Source organism: Myxocyprinus asiaticus, chromosome 15 (genome assembly GCF_019703515.2).
Source record: "Myxocyprinus asiaticus isolate MX2 ecotype Aquarium Trade chromosome 15, UBuf_Myxa_2, whole genome shotgun sequence".
Lineage (NCBI taxonomy): Eukaryota > Metazoa > Chordata > Actinopteri > Cypriniformes > Catostomidae > Myxocyprinus > Myxocyprinus asiaticus.
This window is the reverse complement of record NC_059358.1, coordinates 28,306,918-28,324,462: the sequence shown is the minus strand read 5'-3', so window position 1 is coordinate 28,324,462 and position 17,545 is coordinate 28,306,918. Positions and strand designations below refer to the sequence as shown.

Sequence of the window (17,545 nt, the reverse complement as noted above, 5' to 3'; positions counted from 1 at the left end):
AAATGTGTGCTTGACATTTCACATTTTGCTTGACACCTCCTGCCTTCAGAATAATGTTATTATACATGTACAGACAAATTAAAATTCTGTTTCATGCAGATATTGATATCAGAAATACCAGGAGAAACCACAGTTAACAACATATTCCACAGTTAAAGGTGCAGTATGTAAGATTCAGAAACCCTTGTTATTAATGACACCTGTGGCCGTTAAGTGAACTGCAGCCAGTTACTTGTTGCTCATGCACACACACTCCATAGGGATGCGAGCGAGTGAGCATCAACCAAAACAATGACGTAACGTACAAAGAGACAATGTGATTCACCGGCATCATGCTGACAGTTGAGGTAACATAATTAAAATTACACAGTTATGATTGTTTTACTACAAACTTTGAGACTGTATATTATATTTGACTCTCCAGTGCTGGAACAGGGCTAAAACAAAGTGTGGATATAGGTCTGACTATGTGAGACTGTAGTTTGAAGTAATCACTTTTCTTTGCATGATACATTGACTGCATTTATATGATAGCCTACGTTGGCATTTATTTCATGTGTTATTGTAGTTTAGCTAAAATGACACAGATCAATCCTTATGGCACTATATTTCACATGCTTTGCAGTTATGTAAGCTTACCTGTCCAATAAGAAGAACACCAATTCAGGGTCGGTTTTGATCCCCAAAACCGAACAAAGGTCCCTCCAGGAATCAAATGCTCTGCCAATGTTCATTCTAGTTTTCACTCGACCACAATCACGTTCCCACTTAGCCAGACGGGATTCAGTAAAAATTTTTATTTTTATTTATTTTTTTTTTTTGGCTTACTCTGAGTTTGTGTAGGAGTCGGTGTTGTGCTGGGAGCCGGACGTTTGCTGGATTCCATCTCTAAGATAACGTTACCTAGTGTTGCAATTTGTTGTTGCTGTTGAATAACGGAAGAGAAGCACTGAAGCAAGGCTCTCGGGAGCACGCATAAACGTCACATCCTTAGGATTTTCCCGGCAAAGGCGACCCGCTCCCTTTGCATGAAAATCAGTCTACAGGCTTTAATATGCAAACTAGTAAGTCCAGGAAGGGCTCTTTTTTTTAATTTGCATTACAAGCCGTTCACACATTGGCAATAAAAGTGCGAATATTACATGAAAAGTTTTACATATTGCACCTTTAATAAAATTATTATAATAATATGCTAGGTTATATTAGATGTATAGCCTATATTAAAGACTAGGAGATGGTATTGCACTCCAATTAACTTTTTAACAATTCTGTGCATTATGTCTTTATTAATGTGTGGGTATTTTGTCTTTAATTATGTAGTTTCTTTTCTTTCTTTTTTTTTTCTTTCTCTTTTTTTATCCTAACAAAGAGATCAAATGCAAATTGTCTTGAATTAAGTATGCATTTGGAAGTTATCAAGTTATCATTGAGTAAAAATTATAACTTCTTTTTAACTCACCAGTAGATTGTTTAATACTGCAGTTTGGTAGGATTTTGACATTACAAGAAAGCATCATATAATTTATGAGTAAAACTTTGTTTGAGTTTGATCGAGTGATAAAAAGAGGGAGGATCATTAGCCAGTAGAGGTCCTCTGCCTCTTGTATTTGACTTCCACATTTACATTGCAGTTTGCAATGCACAATACTGGTCATTCAACTGACATCTCAACTGAGTAGACATCCATTGCAGGAAATCAACTTTTTGTGGTTCTTGACAAAGGCTTAAAACGTGTCTCGTTCCTGTTTATTAGAGAAAATAATTATACCATTTTATTTTTCCTTCAGAGGTCTACCTGAAAACAAGTTGAGTTTCACTGCAAGAAGAGGAAGACCAAAAGCTTAAAACACTGTGCAAGTCTTCGCTTTTGCAACAGGGAACAAGATGGAGAAGATGAAAGACAGTAATAAGGTAGTGTTTTTTCTCTTCTGTCAGTGTGCACAAGGGCAAGTTATATACAGAACAAGTGCTGACGTTTAGCCTGTTGCCTTATTTATAGGACAAGACTTCATCATAATGATTCTGATTCAAATTTACCATGTTTTTTTAAACATTAGTGACACTAAAGTTATTTTGGCAGAAATGTTGTAGATTCATATTAAATAATGTATTTGGAGAGAGATGGAGTCTACTGATCTTTAACTATTGCAATTGTCTGTGTAGTTTAAATATGTTTATTTATTTATTTTTCATAACAAATAACATAGTTTGTTTAAAACTAAATTATCCACTATTAATTGATTTGCAAGAATTATTGAAGTATGTATTTGAAGTATGACGTATTTAAAAATAAAAAAATAAAAAAATAAATAAATTATGGTTTAGATAAAGCTTGATTTAAGAGGCTGTCACATTACTGGTTCTTGATAATTTCATTAGTGTGTTCCATGCACTTGTACTGTGTTTAATTAGCTATCCTTGGCTTTCAGGACATTAGTGTTCAGTTGATTTGGCTCACCACCAAAATATACACATGGAATGCAGTGACTTTAATATGACATTATTTCTGCTTCATTCAAACCACACTGATTTGATTTCCCATCAATGACTCCTAGCAAATTTTTTTTGGCTATAGTGCACACAAATCACCTCTGTTTCCTGGAGAAAATGTTGCTCATTCTCGGGAAGTTAAGTGAGTCAATCTACAATCTGAGAGACAACAATATCAGTGCAATTTCTATTTTGGAATATGAGATAGGATAACATACTGTACCATGTCAACTAAGAAATAGAGGAAGAGAGAGTGAGGAGAAATTAGTCTTTAGAGCAGAGTTCTGATGGCATGTCCAAACTTGAGCATAATATTTACCGCATTCTTACCAGTTCTTACTTGTTTTAGAATGAACAGTCTGTACAAGAAATTCCCAAGTTTGTCAATTTAGTGTGTAATATCAACTGTTGTTTATTACTAAGCTATTAAGTGTTAACATTGAGTGTTCTGATGTAATAAATGAGTATGGTTAATTTTATAAATTTGGGAAAAGAGCAGGTGAGGGTGCAGATGTGAATGGGAATGAAGGATGAATGAAGTGATGGATCGTTCTTCAGTAGAACTTTCATATATAAACCTTAGATTCAAGGAGCCCTGAAACTTCACAGATCACATGACAGAAATATATGCACACACCCTATCCTTGTTCATGGACACTCCTCCGGCAGTAAGTCTCTGTTCGTGTGCGTGCGTTTGGGTATGTGTTTGCTTCAGCATAGTCTTTTTTCGTAACATGTGTACACATGCAGTTCCTGTGAACAGATTTAAAGGCACAGGGCACTGTTTTCATTGCTGTGCTTTTGTACTGACTTTTGCCAAATTTTGTATGTTAGTAAGAGCTAACCTAAAAGTGTGGTTTTCTTTGCCTGATCTACTGTATATAGATATGTGTTGAAGGAACAGGTCAGTTGCCAGCTCATTTGACACATTTTTGGCCCATCAGTTAGGTGTACACTGTTTAAGATGTTTTGTAAGGTAACCAATTTGTGCTTCCTGTGGTATCATCTAAATTAACTGGTTTTATTCAGGTCAAATATATGGTTTAACATTACTGAATCAACATGACTACATTTGGTTACAGCAACAAAATTTATTTTTAAGGGTTCGACTAGGCAGCAATAGCTCATTAAGGTAACAATTGCAGGTTTCAACTTACTACTTTTTTAAAGTGTAGAATTAACAATCAGGTTTACAGTGTACTGACATCTTTTATTTCAGATCAACTTCTATACAGATGATATTTATTGCTTGATACTTAGCCCAAAGCTAACCATGCACATCAACCTCTCTTTCCACATTTTAAGTAATATGACCAGCCAGCCAGTTTCAATATTTCATTTAAAAAATGATACATGAATACATATATGGTAGTTATTATGTCAGGTGATGTATTAACGTTACGTTGGTTGTTTAGTGCAGTTCAGGTCAGAATAATGACTGATTTAATTGATTTCTTGGTTTTGTACAGTATACTCTGCTTTAATGAATGACTGCAGTAATGGGGTATAATTGCACTATAAAAAGGTAGCCTGCAATTGTTACCTTAAAAAGCTATTTCTACCTGGTCTAACCCTTAAAATTTGTTTGGTTGCTGTAACCTAATGTATTCAGTTTGATTCAGAGATGTTAAATAATAATTTGGATTGAATAAAACTAGTTAATTTAGATGTTACATGAAGTACATTTCTAGGTTAACTTTTATTCAGTGTAGTTTATTGATGTGATACCAGGTTTATTCTGTTGTTCTACTTTCATAAATAAATTGGTAAATACGGTATTGTGTAATATGTTGTAATTCCGAAACATCACACACATGCAGAGCTGATTCACATGACACGGGTAGTGCAAGTAATGGCAAAAGAAAAAATAGGACACCATTTGTGCACATATTTGCAATGTGTATGCACATTTTGAGACTTTGTTGTGTTGCTTTTTATTTCTCTATTTCTTTCATTCGCTCTTGTGAGTTTCTGCATGTCACAGTAATGGGCTGTATGCTACTTCTTTCTCTTTTTCAGAGGAAGCAGGTGACGTGTTGCCTCATGTTCTGCGTGTCCACGGCTGTGATTGGCTCACTGCAGTTCGGCTACAACACAGGAGTCATCAATGCACCTGATAAGGTAAATCTTTGTTTAATTCTATAAGTAACTCACACTGACTTTTCAGCACTTCAGAAACAAACGCTCTCTCTCCCTCTGTTTCTCCCTTTCTCAAATGATGATCAGAAAGTGAAGGACTTCTTTAGAAATGTGACTCTGGTGCGCACTGGAGAGCCCATGCACGCTTCCACTGTTACGACTCTGTGGAGTGTTGCTGTTTCTATTTTCAGTGTGGGGGGCATGATCGGGTCTCTCTGTGTTGGTGTTCTGGTTAACAAGCTTGGGAGGTGAAACAATTTAAAGAATAATAAAGAACATAAATGAGTGTATTATGCAATGTATTATAATCATAAAACAAAGATGAAGGACTTATAAAACAAATTAAAAGCAAAAGCTCTGTTTTAAAAAATGGGATCCTGCCAAACGATGTTCGTTTTCCCAGCAGTGGATGCTATTATAGTAAGAATTAAACTCCCTCTAAATTCATGTATTTTTTTCATTTTCCTTTATTCATCTCCTCTGTACAGACGGAAGTCCATGCTGCTGTCCAACATCCTGGCTCTGATTGGTGGAGGGATGATGGGTTTATCCAACGTCTGCAACTCCCATGAGATGATGATATTTGGTCGTCTGGTGATTGGTGTGTTCTGTGGCCTGTGTACGGGTCTGACACCCATGTATGTGGGTGAGATTGCTCCAACAGCACTGCGAGGAGCTTTTGGTACCCTTCACCAGCTTGGGGTGGTCATCGGCATCTTGGTTGCACAGGTTAGATTTAACCGTAGACTAACATTAATTTAACAAGTCAAATATTTATGTTTGTGTGCTCTGTGTCAAATATGTGGTGACTTACTAATTATATACAAAAAAGTTAAACAGACATATTGGAATAGATGTCTTTTGATGTCAAGTTATTAATGGCTTATTTTTTAACATTTTACATTAGATCTTTGGTTTGGAGTCATTGCTGGGGTCTCAGGATTTGTGGCCTATATTGCTGGCTTTGACTGTCCTGCCTGCAGTGCTACAGAGTGTTATGCTGATTTTCTGTCCAGAGAGCCCTCGCTACCTGCTTATGAATTTGAACCAGGAGGAGGAGGCGCGCCAAGGTGAGTCCGCTATGCCTGCTGAAAATTCTCAACCTCATGTGTTCCATACCAATATGGCTTTATTTCCTTCTTGGAACACAAAAGGAGATATTAGGGAGTTTGTTAGCCTCAGCCACCATTTACATTTGCTCTGCATCTTTCTTTCCATTCAATGAAAGTGAATGGTGACTGAGGCAATCAGTCCCTAACATTCTGCCTAACGTCTCCTTTTGTGATCCACAGAAGACAGAAAATCATAAGGGTTTGGAACAAGGTGAGGGTAAGTAAATGATGACATACAGAGCCACTAAATTGTATTTATACTCTTTGGCACTGACTGTTTATATTTTTCCTCTTCTCTCAGTGCTGACGCGTCTTTGTGGGCATTCAGATGTGGAGGATGACATTCGTGAGATGAAGGAAGAGGCCATGAAAATGGCCATGGAGAAGAAGGTGTCTATTCCAGAACTGTTCCGTAACCCCACCTACCAACAACCCATTATTATAGCTATAATCCTGCAGCTGTCCCAACAACTGTCCGGCATCAATGCTGTGAGTCAATGCATTAGTGTATAAACATGATCTTTGATTAGCACATCCCCATAAAAGTCTTTCAAAGCTGGCATTGACACTGTCACTACATTTCCCAAAACTACTGATGTCATTCAGTTCTCAATAACTTCCATAATTTACATCAGAACTCCAGTCACTGACATGACTGCACAACTTTCCACTTGATGTCCACAAAGCTCTTTGTTTGACCAGTATTTCTTAAATTTTTGTCAGTTTGTAATGTTTTCCTTCTCTCGTTCACATGAATTGATCTTGATCTAAGCAGCAGTTTTTTTCTAGGTATTTTATTATTCAACAGAGATTTTCCGAAGTGCAGGCATCACTGGGCCTGTCTATGTCACGATTGGGGCGGGTGCGGTCAACACTGTCTTCACCGTAGTTTCTGTGAGTTTCTCACTGCTCTTTCCCATACACAGGGTTGGGGAGTAACGGAATACATGTAACGGGATTACGTATTTAAAATACAAAATATAAGTAACTGTATTCCACTACAGTTACAATTTAAATCATTGGTAATTAGAATACAGCTTCATTCAGAAAGTATTTTGATTACTGAAGAGATTACTTTGCATTTTATTGTCATTTGTTTCATTTAATATTTAGTCCTTTCAGATGGAAAACATTTATACATATAAATGATGAGATCCAAAGTGCATTTGAACAGCGGTGAAACACTTTCTTATGATGTGTTACATTCATATGAGCAGACAGAGAAGTTAGAAAGAAATAGAAATAAACCTTGTGTAAATTGTCAGCGTTACGCTAAGCTAAAATGCTATTTCTAGCCATTTTACATGCACATGTTACCAGGCATGATCATATTGTTTTATCAAGAAAATTCACAGTAAAACCTTTGATACACTGCATAAGATATTTAGGTTTTTCGGAGAATGTATTTTTAACGTGTATTTTGTCTTACTGTACTGGCAGAGTTTTTATAGTCAAAACAATTGAAAAAAATCCACCAGTGCTGAAGAAGTAATCCAAAGTATTTAGAATACGTTACTGACCTTGAGTAATCTAATGGAATATGTTGCAAATTACATTTTACAGCATGTATTCTGTAATCTGTAGTGAAATACATTTCAAAAGTAACCCTCCCAACCCTGCCCATACACTATACAACAGAGGTATAATACATGAGAATGTACCAAAATGTTACTTAAGTTGGGATTGTTCTCTCTCTGTGTGGATGCTCCCATTGCTTTGATCAACAGCTCTTCCTGGTGGAGCGGGCAGGGAGAAGAACTCTTCATATGATTGGACTAGCTGGAATGGCTGCCTGCGCTCTGCTCATGACCATTTCTCTTAAACTGGTGGTGAGTTTGGTGGTACTTTTGACCTGCCAGGCACTTTGCACATGACAAATCCTACTTAGCTCTTTTTGAAAGTTGCATATAATCATTAAATGGCCCTACATGACAAACTGCTGATCATCAGCAGATGTGACGTTTTAATTAACTATTTATTTTTCTTTCTTTTTTTGCCTTTGCTTATTGCTCTAAGAAACCTGAAAGAACAGCAATGGAAGATGGTGCTGGACTGCTTCAGAACAGCACTGCTGTATTAACATCTGAAGGGGTAAGTATCTGTTATTATGACTGAACCCCAACTTACATTTAAATTACATTAGAATTCATCCACTCAACTACTGTATCTCTCTGTCTTGCTCTCACTTTCTGAATTTTTCTGTTTCCATATATGGCTAGCAGGGAACTTCAGCAATCAGCATTCTAGCCATTGCAGCAGTGTTTGGATTTGTGGCTAGTTTTGAGATGGGACCTGGACCAATCCCATGGTTCATAGTGGCAGAGTTATTCGCTCAGGGTCCCCGGCCTGCAGCCATTGCTGTGGCAGGATGCTCCAACTGGACCGCCAACTTTCTTGTTGGACTGCTTTTCCCACTACTACTGGTTAGCAAGTCAAATACCCCTTAATGAAAAAATTAATTTTTGACACTATGGAACACACTAATACTAATAATTAATACTAATACCTGCTTTCTTTCCAGGAACTGTGTGGTCCGTACGTGTTTATCATATTCTTTATCCTCCTCATCATCTTCTTCGTGTTTACGTATTTCCGGGTTCCTGAGACCAAGGGCCGCACCTTTGAAGACATTGCCAGTGGATTTGCCAGTGCTGCAGGCTCTAATGCTGCAAGCTACTCTTCTCCAGAGGGTGCTGTCCATCTGCCAGTATCCCCGTCATCAGAGAAGTTTCAGATGACTGAGTTACCTGGACAGGAGACAGGAAAAAGTGGAACAAACACATAGAGAAAACCCCTTAACCTATCCACAATATAAACCTGACCTACTGTACAGCAGAGGGTAGAGAACAGAGGCAGCTAACTATTCGGCATTGTTAAAAAAAAAAAAAAAATCTCCAGCAGGGACATTGTGTAAAGTACAGGGTAATAATCATATCAGGCAGATCATGTAGATTCCCAACAGTACGCACCCTTTGCATTGAATTACCTCATGGAGTATGCAAAACTTATTTATCTTTTTACAGATTTGTCTGTATTGTGTTTTATTGGTAAATAACATTTTACATGACTAATTATAACAGTCGTAAATAGTTGTTTTACTGTAATAATAGCATTTCTGTTGTCAGTTAGTAAATATTGTCAAAACTGAGCTGACAAGTCAATTATCAACATGCAGGCCTAGCCATCTCACTGAGAAGGAAAGCAGCAATATCCATTCTTAAATGTGCAACAATATTTTCTGATACATAGTGATTTATTTATTTATTTCACATGCAAGTAGCGTTTGGTTCTTCTAGGTAAAAATGTGATCATGTTTCTGGATATTTCCTTGTTTAGGTTGAGATAGGTTGATGGGGGTTTGAACATTGTCAAGTATAAGACGAGCGTGCACAATCTGAAAAGTTTGGGAACCTGATGTAGATGGTTATAAACATCAAACAGGGAGACAGATATTCATTATAGTATTATATATACACACTGCAACATAAACTTTAAATGACAGTTATAAAGTCTGTATAAATCACATAAGTATTCATGGCACTCAATTCAGGCATGGTTTTGAGCAATGTATAATTTACAAGGAATTTACCTGGATTTTTATCTCTATATCCCAAGTAAATATATATATTATATATTACACATTAATGTTGGTTACAGAGGCCTTCTAACAATTTGCTGAATGTTTATTAAATATAGAGGTGTGCATTGTCAAATTAGTTTAGTTGTTAAATAACTGATGTATAGTATTCTACCAAGCACTAAGCACTTGATCTTAGTTATGAGGAACTGATCACAACATCTTATTTTTCAAGTTAATTATCCACATTTTTTATATTGCCCAAAGACTTAAATCAGATTAACTCTAAAGTGAAAATAAGATTATGGTTGTTATTCACCTGATCAGAAAATTAGAAATACAGTGTGATTATTTATTGAAATGCTGTTTGTCTAATCTGTACCTAGAAGAATAGTGGAATGTTTGTATCATTTATTTATGCTTAACACATTTCACCCTATTCAGGTTGTCAGTGATTTTTGTCAGCATGCCTCACAGAAATTAAAGTACTGACCTAACGTATCCAAAGACAAAGCAACTTAATCTACTTCTTTATCATTGTGTCTCTGTGATATGCACATATGTTTGAGTCTGCAATTCAGGCCTGCAGTTTTACAGGCTGTTTTGGCTGTAAGACATATATCTTTGGGTTTTGTGTCATAAGTTTAAATTTCACATTTTAAAATAATGTGTAATAGTGACAGAGAACAAACACGGAAACTCTAATGCACTTTAGAATATGGGCCAAATATGAAAAAATGAAAATCTCAAGAGCCTCTGAACAAACTGATTTTTGAAGCCCTTCCTCCACTGTTCTTTTAGCCTGATATACTTTTGCAGTTATGTACTTGTGTTATTGTAAAACCAGTTTATATAGGTTAATACTGGTTCCAAATGTCCTTCTGAAGTTATGAAGTATCGGTTTAAATAGTGTTATTCATTACTTAAGTATTTCTCATGACAGTTACTCAACATCACTGAATGAACACTGATACAGGATCACATGAATGTCAATCATGAAAGCTCAGTGATCACAAGCAGACATTTATTGTGTAACGTGCAATACATGTGCATCCTAAATTATGGGCTATTTGGTTCTAAATAATTCACGTATTAAGTTTTTGGTGTATTTAAGAACATCACTGTTTAAGTATCGCTCTGTACACGTAAATATTGTTTTTTTAAAACTGCATTTTTTTTACAGTCTGGCTGATTGAGCTGCTTTCTGAGCTTCTGTTCACCAAGTGTGCACCAAAGATGGTTTCCAGTTTTTGTGTTAGAAATTTGCATTATATTTATATATTCTCTTATATGTATAGCTTTTATAATGCCCATTTATGAAGCCTTTTTAGCTTTTGCTTAAAAAAAAAAAAAAACATAAAATAAAAAAAATATCAGTATACTGTATGTACAAATGCCATGAGCTCATATTTAATTTGTGTAATGGATTGAGATCAAATGATACTGTAAAATACAAACACATACTCATTACACAATTTGATTTGACACGTGTTTGTGACTGTTTGCCTGTTCCTGAGACTGTTTCATCCAGAAAAAAATATATATATATATTGTTTCAGGTATTGCTGTACATGTAATCCACAATCATAGGATGGTTTTCATAATGTAATCTAATAATAGTGTCTGATTTAACCACAGATGATTAAAAAGCTTGAATGTGATAGGGCTTTTTTTTTTTTTTTTTTTTTTTAACTTTTTGAAATGTGGACTCGGACCAAAAAGCACAGTTCCACTGTTCTACTTTCCATCTAAGATGAGACAGAGGCCAGAGAAGTCGGCAGCGCTTCTGGACCGTGTTGATGTAGGGCTTCTGCTTTGCATAGTAAAGTCTTAACTTGCATCTGTGGATGCAGCGGAGGGGTGGTGTTAACTAACAGAGGTTTACTAAAGTTATCCCAAGCCCATATTCATGATATCCATTACAGATGAATGACGTTTTTAAGACAGTGACGTCTGAGGGATCAGAGATCACGCGCATTCAGAAGTGGTTTTCATCTTGCCCTTTACGTACCGAGATTTGACCAGATTCCTTGAATCTTTTAAATATATTGTGTACTGTAGAGGGTGAAATGCCCAAAATCATTCCAATTTGTCTTTGGGAAACATTGTTCTCAAAGTGCTGGATTATTTGCTGGAGCATCTGTTGGCAAATTGACAAGTCTTGAACGATCCTTGCTCTTGAAGGACTAGGCTGTTTTTGGAGGCTTCTTATACAGTATTATGACACAATTGCCTCACCTGTTTAACATCTGTTTCACATCGCCTTATTTTAACTCATCAAATTGTTATTAGTCTTAAACTGCCCCTATCTAAATTTTTTTGGAGCGTGTTGCAATCATCTGATTATATATATATATATATTCAGACAATTCAAAAACAAAATCATTGAACATACTCCTAAACAGTGCCGGTCCTAGCCTTTTGGGGGCCTTAAGCAAAACTTTGTTTGGGGGCCCCCGTTGTGTGTCCGTAACTCCCAATTCAGTCAAGACCACTCCCGTCAAATGAATGCTTGACTTGAATGCTTTAATTGTCTATAAGTAATAAAGCATTCATTCAAGCAATATGTTGGTGTTGGCAGTATGGTTATGTTCTGAGCAAACTCTCCGCCCATCCATGCAGCCATGCATGGACAGAGCAGGGAGTGCAGCAAATAAAAAAAACCTAGGGGTACCAGCACAGATCCAGCAGGATTATTACAACATTCTGACAGTGCAAAGTGGTACAATCTTTCATGGCGTAATAGATTAAAATGGACACTTAAGACTTTAAGCCTCTCTCAAAGAGCAGTTTCTTAGTAAACAAACAACATTCAGTGAGTTAATTCTAAGGAACATTAGTATCTATTATTTTTCATACTGACAATAGGTCAACGCTATATAAGGTGCCAATTTTCAATAAATAAAAGGAAAAGGACTTATGGCTACCTGCAGGGACAGTTGGCATGGCACTTGCTGGCTCTACAGTACTGGGGTCTGCACTTGTGACTGCTTTAGCTAGCTAACATTACCAGGATCTACTATGGTGCTGCTGGTCTTACTGATGAATGAGAATTGTCCCTGAATGCAGATAAAATATTTGATACTTCAATTAATATGGCTTAAAACAGAAAGAGTGCAAAGTAATGATAGGCTATCAGCTAAGTTTACAGACTAGTAATGTTAAAGTTTTAAACAATGGAACAATAAAACAAATGAACTAGAGTAAATGAATGAAGTCTCAAAAGACAGATAAAAAAAAATAAAATAAAATAAAATGGGAGTAAGACAAATGAAATAAATGAAATCAAATTTGATTGACATCTAAATGCTCACCATAAATAACGCTCTAGCGCCACCTATCTTTCTGAAAATGATCACAGTTGAATGCTTTTCCGATCGCAAAATTTAGCAGAAAATCCACACATCTTATCACGTGGCTCGCTGTGCACGACGCTGTAGAGACTCGCAGCATTTGGAGGCTCATGCTACTCTCCGCGATCCACGTGCAACTTACCACATGTCCCATTGAGAGCGAGAACCCCTAATTGTGACCACGAGGAGGTTACCCCATGTGACTCTACCCTCCCTAGCAACCGGGCCAATTTGGTTTCATAGGAGACCTGGCTGGAGTCAAATACAGAACATTTTATTTTTTTATTTTCTCCAATTTTTCCTCCCCAATTTGGAATGCCCAATTCCCAATGCACTCAAAGTTCTCGTGGTGACTTAGTGACTCACCTCAATCCGGGGTGGCAGTGGACGAATCTCAGTTGCCTCCGCGTCCGAGACAGTCAACCCGCGCATCTTATCACGTGGCTTGTCGAGCGCGTTACTGCGGAGACATAGGGCGTGGAGGCTTCACGCCATCCATGCACAACTCACCACATGCCCCACTAAGAGCAAGGACCACATTATAGTGACCACAAGGAGGTTACCCCATGTGACTCTACCCTCCCTGGCAACCGGGCTAATTTGGTTGCTTAGGAGACCTGGCTGGAGTCACTCAGCATGCACTGGGATTCGAACTCACGAACTCCAGGGGTGGTAGTCAGCATCTTTGCTCACTGAGCTACCCAGGCCCCAAAATACAGTACATTATTTATATTTATTACATTCATACTGCTCCTATAGTCCACAGCGCTCCATTTCGCTATTGAGTTAGTCAATCTGTTTTCACAGGACATGTTTTTGCATTCACTTTGAGCATCTCACTCTGTTTTAATGCATTATTTTTAATAATCGATTGCACTAAATATAGTTAATCATAAAGTTTTTGTCATAATCATTATTAATCACACTGAATTAACGCATTAAATAGACAGCTTTAAGTGTGTATTTTCTGCGTCACTAATGCCGCCGAATGGAATTGCGAAAATAAACATTTTCAAACAGCCTTCTCATCAACCTTCTGTTAATGGAACAAACAGATATTCCTGTCCCCAACTCATGCCATTTGTTGAGTCAATTTTGCTGTGTCGGACTGCTCAAATTAAAAGGAATTCTTAGTAGCGCTACAAGGGCAAATTTACTAAATGGTTATGCCGCTTTAGCACGTGCTATTTCATCGCAAAAAGCACCGTCTTATTTGCTAACCATCTGCAATCTAGTTTAAGCAGGCACAATCAGCACTGAAATTGTGCTGTGTCTTCACACACAACAGGACTGTCCATCAGGTACTGTTGTCTTCTGTTGATTTCACTTTGTGTCCAGCAGGGTGCATCGTTTTTAAAAAGAGAACTGTAAAACTCATCATAGAACCATGTCTGTAGCAGTATAGCAGTTTCCTAAGACTGTCCATCCTGGAAAGAATGTGTGAGAGAGAGAGAGAGAGAGAGAGAGAGAGAGAGAGAGACAGACAGACCACATCCACAAAACACAGAGGCTGATAGACCACATCCACAAAACACAGAGGCTGATATTGCCATCCTCACAGACCTCAAAAGGGAAGTTCCTGCATGGAGAAAGGCTGTTTCTGGGCTGTAAAACATCAAAACTCAAAAACAGGTGCCGCTCTAAGTACTCTGACCCCAGCTTTGGCACACCCTCACACATCATCTTTCACACAGGCATCAACGACTTGAGAAATGAGCAGGAGAGAGTTGGGTGGCTGGTCAGCAAAGTAGCAGAAAAGGCTACAGATATCTGCCCTAACACGAAAGATCATCTCCACTCTTCTACCCCGCAGAGACTTTCACCCAGACACCATCTGAAGAGTCAATGCTGATATCTCCAGAGGATGTGCTCTCCTTCCCAATGTGCACCTGGCTCATCACCCCACCATCACAACCAGAGACCTCTGACCATGTGCACATAAAAAAGGACAAAGAAAACATGTTTGCAAAAACATTGAAAGACATAGCATGAAGACAGACCACCTCAACACCCCTCAAAACTGGACACCTGCCAATCCACCAAACACACCTCAACCACACACCCAGCAGAAACCCACTGGTTCACCATGGAGAATTCCTGGCCATCACTGGGGTGTCCCACCCCATACAGAACTCTTCTTAAGAGCACCTCATGCACCAGCACAACATCACAGACCCCCACCTACATCAGGACACCACAAGAAACCCCAGACTGCACCAGTACACCAGAGACACGTATCTGCAGCAGTTCAGTACCAAAGACCCCCACCAGAGACATCACCCTAGTCAGAGAAGACTAAGGGTCCATGGCCCCCAGTAACCAACCCAGCTCACCCACCACCTGCTGACAACACCCCCTGCTTAACACCACCTCCACAGACCCGAAGCTATGCCCAGGCCCTTAAAGGACAGGGAAAGACTCTGGAGATGGGTGAGATCAGACAGCTGCTGGACTACATCAGTGCGCAGCTGACATGAAAAAAAAAAAGCGCATCCAACAAATGTCACTTTTGCACAAGAATGTCAAAATAGTCATATTCAATAACACTCTAGTCTATTAATATATATTACAGACTCAATTATTATATTACTAAAACATTTTATATTAAATCCACAATATAATATATTAGAAAAGTTTTCTCTTTTTCTTGAACTCTAAGAATGACCCTGTCAATTTCTGTGGGAAAATATACAAGGAATAAAATCAACAGTCTTTGGGCTGAAGAGTTTAAACACAGAATTCCACAAAAGCATTAAGGACATGGACATAATAATTCTACAGGAGACATGGAGCAAGGCAGACACCACCACCCACTCTCCCCCTAATTATAAAGAAATAATTTTACCATCACAGAATCTCAGCACAGTTTGGCAAGGCAGAGACTCAGGAGGACAAATAATATGGTACCACTCTAAATTCCACAAATGTATTGACACCAAATCTGGCTTAAACTCTAAAACTTGAAACACATTCCTGTGTGTCATATACATCCCACAATCGTAGTCCCCCTACTACAGTGAAGACATGTTTTACTCATTAGAAAAAGAGACATGCCATTTCTAGGCCCAAGGAAATGTACTTATTTGTGGGGACCAGAACACAAGAACAGGACAACAGTCTGACTTTAGGGTCACACGGGAGTAAATATATTAACAATAAATTGACCTATATAAACTATTTCTCATCTTCACAGAAATAACCATAACCATATTGTTAATAAGAATGGGAAAGATCCTCTGTCGAAGTCTGGGTCTGTACATTGTCAATGGTAGGGATACGAGGTGTTGGGCCTCATGTATTCAGATAGAAGACAAAGGCAGGCCTAACACAAGTCGTAAAACCTAACTCAGCCCCCACACATTCCATGTCCTAAATTATAATTATAAAAATCGCGGCAAAATCAAACAAAGGGAGTCTAAAACTACAAATCCATGAAGCCTTGCTCACTAAAGGATCGAATTCTCAACTCCTATTGGATGAGGCACACAACAGAACGTCCCTCAAACATGACATCATCAGGAGTTGAAATAATTCTGAAATGCTTCCAGAATTCACTTCCAGCGACTTTGTTCACCGAATATAGACGTAGCTTTTTTTTTTGCTGCTCTCCGGTGCAACCACGTGGCACAAGGAAGTAATGTCCGACTTGAAACTGTAGCCATACAATCTCCATCTCGCTGGACGAGTTGAGATTACTCTGTGTTCAACCAAACACTCTAACGGATACGAAGAAGACCGCCGAGCAATTCGCATCTTCATCCGTTTGCCTACAGAAGTGAAGAGATTAAAGATTTCTCTTCCATCTTCAATCAAGTCGACATTTCTGAGTTCTCCACCAGCCCACCGAGAATCAACAGCCGTACCGCCCGCCGACAGAGCGAGGAAACGGCTTCCCGTCATCACCCGAGCCTCAAGGAACTGGGTCAAAGTTAAAAGACGGAGGAAAACACATTCTACCTGTGTCCTCATGTGATTCAAGTAAGAGGTTTACGTCTGGGCAGAGATAGAATATTATAGCGTGTTAGTCTTGTGTTTCAAGGTTTTTGCTTATACAGTTTACAGACCACCATGTCTGCTCATTATTAATACTCAGGGTATTAATTATCACGAATTTGTTTTGCTGTATTGTGGTCCAACCAAATTGGATTGTGCAATTTTGCCATCGCGGGTGAAACAGAAACTGAGTTCATCCATTAAAGAGTCAAATAATGCAGGACTTTTACGAGCCCCGCTCGTAAAACCGCGTCTCTGAGTGATGAGCACAGCTGCTTTCTCTCCCGCTATCGCGAAATCGGCTTTAGGGCTGTCACTTAATCATCTCTCTCTCTCTCTCTCTCTCTTACTAATCACACACACACTGTCACACACACGCACCTTATGTGTTATAGGATTATTTTGATTTCCATATCTAATCATATCACTGTTTAGTTTGTAGTTGTAAGTCAGAAGTTTATTGACTGCATTGTATTAATTATTAATTGATATTACTGCATAAATAAACTTTTGTTTATATTACAAAGAGAAGTGTTTTGGTTTGTTTTGCATATGCCTGTGTCATGCTGACGGGATGTCAGTGCTCGGATTCAAGCCTTCATTCATTGTTTTTTCCCGAAAATTGATATTCTTTGGATGTCGATTTTCCTAAGAAAACAATCTAATATTGAGACTGTTATACTATCTGGTTATTAGTCCCTGATTTCAGGGTGGTGCCCCGTCAATGTTAATCCTTATTAATATTCTATTGATTTTTGATAATTGATAATTATCTTTGATGATTGAATTTGAATGATCAGTAAGCTAGTGTTCATTTTAATTAATGTTTCATCGATGTTAACAATTAACGATTATCTTTGATAATTGTTGATTTAAAGGAT

General features: G+C 38.0%; 2 protein-coding genes across 4 annotated transcripts in view; both read left to right on the top strand.

Moving 5' to 3' along the window:
• Positions 1-1,600: 1,600 nt before the first annotated feature.
• On the top strand, positions 1,601-8,889 carry slc2a3b (solute carrier family 2 member 3b). Of its 3 annotated transcripts, XM_051719025.1 has the most exons (12): positions 1,601-1,692; positions 1,788-1,911; positions 4,510-4,611; positions 4,717-4,877; positions 5,118-5,358; positions 5,537-5,699; positions 6,043-6,230; positions 6,531-6,635; positions 7,469-7,570; positions 7,758-7,832; positions 7,961-8,164; positions 8,263-8,889. In XM_051719025.1, exons 2-12 carry the CDS (start codon positions 1,885-1,887, stop codon positions 8,524-8,526), a joined length of 1,632 nt encoding a protein of 543 aa, XP_051574985.1. In that variant the 5' UTR covers positions 1,601-1,692; positions 1,788-1,884; the 3' UTR covers positions 8,527-8,889. The 3 variants fall into 3 exon arrangements, with proteins under 3 accessions (XP_051574985.1, XP_051574986.1, XP_051574987.1); XM_051719026.1 differs by having other exon boundaries at positions 1,630-1,911; positions 7,964-8,164; XM_051719027.1 differs by lacking the exon at positions 4,717-4,877 and having other exon boundaries at positions 1,630-1,911.
• Positions 8,890-16,191: 7,302 nt separating this feature from the next.
• LOC127453426 (ephrin type-B receptor 5-like) overlaps positions 16,192-17,545 on the top strand; it is a 71,551-nt gene continuing 70,197 nt past the window's right edge. Inside the window, exon 1 of the mRNA XM_051719744.1 lies at positions 16,192-16,649. The gene's annotated coding sequence lies outside the window, so the exon portion shown is untranslated. The remainder of the gene's footprint in view (positions 16,650-17,545) is intronic.

What these genes read in the sequence shown, in the direction of transcription:
- slc2a3b (XM_051719025.1), top strand. Translation starts at nt 1,885, where the DNA reads ATGGAGAAGATGAAAGACAGTAATAAG. An exon ending in CTGGTTAACAAGCTTGGGAG is followed by an intron (nt 4,878 to 5,117) that starts GTGAAACAATTT and finishes TCCTCTGTACAG; the next exon opens with ACGGAAGTCCATGCTGCTGT. An exon ending in CTGTATTAACATCTGAAGGG is followed by an intron (nt 7,833 to 7,960) that starts GTAAGTATCTGT and finishes ATATATGGCTAG; the next exon opens with CAGGGAACTTCAGCAATCAG.